This window comes from Acanthisitta chloris, unplaced genomic scaffold (genome assembly GCF_000695815.1).
Source record: "Acanthisitta chloris isolate BGI_N310 unplaced genomic scaffold, ASM69581v1 scaffold7033, whole genome shotgun sequence".
Taxonomy (NCBI): domain Eukaryota; kingdom Metazoa; phylum Chordata; class Aves; order Passeriformes; family Acanthisittidae; genus Acanthisitta; species Acanthisitta chloris.
In genome coordinates, this window is record NW_008665337.1 from 6,802 (window position 1) to 12,265 (window position 5,464).

At 47.5% G+C, this 5,464-nt stretch overlaps 1 protein-coding gene across 1 annotated transcript in view; it reads left to right on the top strand.

Annotated features, from left to right (window-relative positions):
• Window positions 1–4,866: 4,866 nt before the first annotated feature.
• LOC103799386 (acidic leucine-rich nuclear phosphoprotein 32 family member A-like) overlaps window positions 4,867–5,464 on the top strand; it is a gene marked incomplete at both ends in the record, with an annotated part of 5,412 nt that continues 4,814 nt past the window's right edge. Inside the window, 2 exons of the mRNA XM_009071702.1 lie at window positions 4,867–5,016; window positions 5,152–5,274. Of these exons, the coding sequence (XP_009069950.1) occupies window positions 4,867–5,016; window positions 5,152–5,274 (273 nt within the window). The remainder of the gene's footprint in view (window positions 5,017–5,151; window positions 5,275–5,464) is intronic.

A 5,464-nucleotide genomic window follows, 5' to 3' on the forward strand; every position in this document is an offset into this window, starting at 1 on the left:
TGACTCCGCCACCACCTCCCTGGGCAGCACATTCCAGTGTCTAATGACCCTTTCTGGGAAGAAATTCTTCCTGTCTGCCAGGTACTGATCATGGTGAGTTCCAGGTGACACTTGTAAGGAATTCATGAAATCCAGTGGCTGCTTACCTTTGGAGCAGGTTGGAACCTGAGTGTAGACCCCATGGCTCTCTTAAGGCTGTGTTGATTATCCATTTGGGAACACAACTGAATGTGGGGAAGAGGACATGGTTTGACCTTGGTGGTTGGACTCCTTGATCTTGGAGGTCTCTTCCAACCTCAATTCCATGACTGCATATGTATTGATAAGGTAAGAGCATGGTCCCCTCCAGAAAGAATCCCAGAATCAATCAGGTTGGAAAAGGCCTCTGAGACGATCAAGTCCAAGCTATGACCTAACACTACCATGTCAACTAGATCATGGCACTAAGTGCCACATCCAGGGTTGGACTCCTTGATCTTGGAGGTCTCTTCCAACCTCAATTCCATGACTGCATATGTATTGATAAGGTAAGAGCATGGTCCCCTCCAGAAAGAATCCCAGAATCAATCAGGTTGGAAAAGGCCTCTGAGACGATCAAGTCCAAGCTATGACCTAACACTACCATGTCAACTAGATCATGGCACTAAGTGCCACATCCAGTCTGTCCTTAAACATCCTCCAAGGATGATGACTCCGCCACCACCTCCCTGGGCAGCACATTCCAGTGTCTAATGACCCTTTCTGGGAAGAAATTCTTCCTGTCTGCCAGGTACTGATCATGGTGAGTTCCAGGTGACACTTGTAAGGAATTCATGAAATCCAGTGGCTGCTTACCTTTGGAGCAGGTTGGAACCTGAGTGTAGACCCCATGGCTCTCTTAAGGCTGTGTTGATTATCCATTTGGGAACACAACTGAATGTGGGGAAGAGATAAGAGCCCCTGGTTATCATGTGGACAGTAATGTAGGGCGATGCCAGGAGAGTCATGAAGAGCTGCAGGAGATACTGCAATCCACAACCAGTGTGATGCCGTGGGCTGGGAGTGTCCAGGAGTGTCAGGAATAGAATCAGATGGCCATGGGGAGCAGGACCTGAAGAATTGTCTCCTTGCTTGCTTGTGATGCTGAAAGCTGTGGGTTGATACCACCAAACCACAGAGCAGAAGTGTTGAGGCACCCAGGAAACACCTGCTGAAGGGAGGCAGGGACAGTCCTGAGCGCACAGAGGACAAAGCAGGACAGGCCTGGCCAGGAACATATGGCAGTTGAAGCTGCTCCACCTGTGATAGCCCAGTCCAAGCATCCCATGGTCCCTATCCTAGATGGGATCAAAGACATGGGCATGAGGAACCACCTGTATTTGGCTCTTCTGCCAGACCTATCTGTGGTGCCTTCCTGGCTGGCCAGGTCAGTACTGAGGTTATTTATGGTTGGTTGCCTGTGGCATGTTGTTTTCCCACTGTTCCTAGGTTTCTGCAGTGATGAATACATGTCCTGTGGTTTATGTTCTCCTGTACTTGCTCCAGTTAGTACTTGTGCTCTGTGGTGTAGAGAGTGAGTTACACAACCTCTGCAAGTTGTGGCTTTGCAGCTGAACACAAATTCCCTGAGGATATTTGACTCCCAGATGTGTTCAGGATGTCCTGCTTGATCCATCTGTGGCAGTGCAGGGAATGCAGTGGGATACACCTGGATTGTTTCTGGCTCCCTCACCACATCCAGGTGCACCACAGGACTCAGCTGTGGCAGGCAAAGGTGTCTTCTGCATTTTGCTAACAGAAAGTGAGGGAAGAGATGTCTAAATTGTCCCTTCCTGTGTGTTTTCAGGGTATTCAGAGTGATTGAGGAGCTGGAATTTTCCTTAGCATTACAAAGACTTGTGAAACACACCAAGGAATGAGCTTTGGTGGTACCTCGGTGCTGTTTCAGCTGGAATGTGACTTCCTGAGGTCACCTTCCCCCTCTGCACACTGACACACTTCTGTGCTTGCTGGCTGAGCCTGGATAAGGCCCAACATTCCAACAGGGAGGCTGAGGGAGGGGAGAAGGGATCTCTGTGCGATCCAGCACCTTGGAAAAGTGCCCTGGTGGTAATGGAGAGGCCATGGAGACTTAGGGGACACATCTGTCTCTGCACTCAAGCACAAACCAGTGAGTTCCTATGGGGGGTGGAAGGGGAGGAGAGTGGGATGAGCAGGGTTGGAGGCTCCAGAGAAATAGCTGTGGGGAGTTTAATGCTTCCAAGGGCTGTGTAAAGCTGCTGGTAGCTACTACTGCTGGTACTGTGTGCAGACTTGTGATGCAGCAGGTTGGGAGAAGCGCAACAAGCCTAGTTGATCCTCGTTTTCCACACGTATGTTTTCTTTAGGATTCTTAAGTCAGAACATAAAACTAGCCTAAATTTGGTTGGAATTTTATGTGGAATCTTGTTCTTCCAGGAGCAATTCAGTGTGTCACCTCTGGCCCCATCAGCACTGACATTGTGTTGCTGTGGTTGCATCTAGGGAGAGTTAGGAGCCTGTGCTCTCCTCTTTCCTTAACTCACCCAAGCTTGCTGCCACTTCCAAACCTGGAGACTTTGATTCCATGATATTTCCCTGGGGAGTTGGTTGTGTCTTGCCCAGGATCTCCCAGGGAAAAGGAGAACATTGCAGAGCTGCGTCAAAGGTGGCTGAAAAGCTCAGCGGAAGCAACAGCTTTGCCCTGATATTACCCATGGCTGGTGGTAGAATACAATGACCTTTAATGTCCCTTCCAAGCCAAACCATTCCAGGATTTTTTAGGAAGAACTTGGAAAGAGCAATTTAGAAGCAATAAATGAAAGCAAAAGGCAGTTGACTCCTCTGCTGTGGTCCTAAAGGGTCATCTTCTGCATCCATGGCTATTTCTAACTCTCCTTCTCTGTTCCTGAGGGAACTTTGTCCTGTTCCTTGTTTGCCTCTTCTCCATCCTTATAAATTGGAGGGTTGGATGTCCCACCTCCAGGGGTGAGGGCAGGTGCAGTTTCTTTCCTGGCATGAGGTGTAGGTGCTGTTCACCCTTTGCCTTTCCCTTCAAGAACCAAGAGTGTTCTTAAGAAGCTTGGGATTTTGTTCTTGGGAATTTTGGGGTTCTTGGAGTTGTGGAGTTTAGGCATTTGCTCTTGGGAGTTCTGAGGTTTTGGTCTTGGAGGTCTTGGGATTTGTTCTTGGAGTTTGGGATTGTGTTGGAATCTTGGGCTGCTTCTTTGCCTAGTGGGGAATCAAGAGCATTCATGGGATCAAAAGCATTGACTTGATCTTTGCTTTGTTCTCACCAGCCTAAAATTCTTCATGGAACACTCATGGAGTCATTCCCTATCGTAATTCTTCTAGGAAAATCCTAGAGCCTTGGCAATGCCTTTCCTGTCTAACACTGCTCCTCATCCTTCTTTCAATGAATCACTTGTGCTCTCATGTTGCTTTGGGCTCATTTCCCTGGTGACTTCAGTGTTGGGATTGCAGCAGAAATCCAAGGATGTTACATGAAGCTGGAAAACCACATTGGATCCTTCTTTGGACTGAAAAGAAATGTAGGGAATGAAGTATTTGCATATTAACTGTCCTTGGGATGAGCTCAAGAGTTGCTTCACCTTTCTGCACACGCTTCCAGCCTCTTCATCCCTTTCCCACCTGGAAACAAACCTTCATGGGACAAGGTGTGCAGAGCATGAGGATGACCTCTCCATTAGGAGTTTGTTGGGGGAGAAAGAACTCCCAGAAATTCCCAGTGGAAATGGAAATGGGAAGCATCCCAGTGGGTTGGGCCTTGCTGTGGATTCACCATCCATGATGGCAGAGCTTCCGCAGAGCCCTGCAAGGCTCATGTGGGATACAGAGGGATGTGAATCCCAGGAGGGTGATCGAGTTTAGGGTAAAAAGGAGCACTTTGGATGAAAAAGGAGCAGTTTTAGGCAGGGTGGGGCTTGTCTAGGAGCTCTTTTGCATTGTGGCTGGTGAAGATAACAGAAACAACCCAACCAACCTGCTTGGAGCACCACCCAAAGCCTTGTGCCACCCCTTGGGGTGCTCAGTGCTGCCTGAGGGGCAGGTCCTGTGCTCACAGGCCCTTGGGGACGTTATCTCCCCTGTCCCTCTGCACAGGGCCAGGGAGATAAGGGCACAGTGACACACTCAGAGCTTGTCTTGCCACCATCACCCAACACATCCCTCTAATTCCCCAAGGAAAGAGTTACTTCCATGGGGATCTTCCCTAAAATCCCTGTGCTGATGAGGAGGGTGAGGCAAGCTCCAGCAGGATCTGATTCAGGCCCCTCAGGACCTGTTTTTAGAGGGGTCTGAGCACATAATGGTCTTGAGAAGATCCAAAAGTTTTTCCGTGCAGGAATGAGTTATTTTAACAACTAAGATTTTAATACCCTACAAGTTGTATGAAATGTCCAAGTTGTTCGTTTAAAGTTAAATAATTTAATTTTATATTTTTGGGATGATTTTTACTCAGTTTTATGGTTTTAGGCTGTTTTTTTTTTCCTTCCATTTACCAAAGGTAATGTTAACCTGTCCCAAGCCAAAATAAGTAAGGCAGGATTAATGGATAATATGAGGTAATGATACAATTTAAATGAGTAATTTCTCTGTTTATAGATAGAATTAGATATTCAGAGAGAATTAGTTATTTAAATGATGATTATTTAATTAAAACCTCATGTTTTGAGCTGTTGATGTTTACGGAGCAATACACAGGGAAGGAGTTAAAGCAAATCCCTGTGTTCCTCTACCCAGAACAGTAAAAGTAGGCATCAAACACTGCTCCTCCCTGCCGAATTCCTGGGAATCCCTTGGATTTTTTGCCTGAGCTGTGCCTTAATTCCCTTTCTCTTCTCTTTGCAGGTTAAAGAACTTGTTCTGGACAACTGTAGGTCATACGAAGGCAAAATCGAAGGCCTCACAGATGAGTTTGAGGAGTTGGAATTCCTAAGTACAATCAACGTAGGCTTAACCTCAGTTGCAAACTTACCAAAGTTAAACAAACTTAAGAAGGTAAATAAAACCTATTTGGAATATCCTTTCTTCTTCCCCCTGGTGCTGTTTGTATACAAACACAACTCAAGTGGCCCAACCTGCTGTGGGATATGTTTGGACTAAGACCTCAAGGTCTTTCTTGTGCCTTTTCAGCTCGAGCTGAGTGACAACAGAATCTCAGGAGGACTGGAAGTGTTGGCAGAGAAGTGTCCGAACCTCACACACCTAAATCTAAGCGGCAACAAAATCAAAGATCTTGGGACAATAGAACCTCTGGTGAGTTTGGGGGAGAAAGCCAAACTCAGTGTGGGATCAGCAGGGAGTCCTAGGGTGGCTTGGGTGGGAAGGGAACTTAATGGCATCTTTTTGCACCCCCTGCCATGGGCTGGGCCACCTCCCACCAGCCCAGGTGGCTCCAAGCCCCATCCCATCCGGCCTGGAACACTCCCAGGGATGGAGCAGCCAC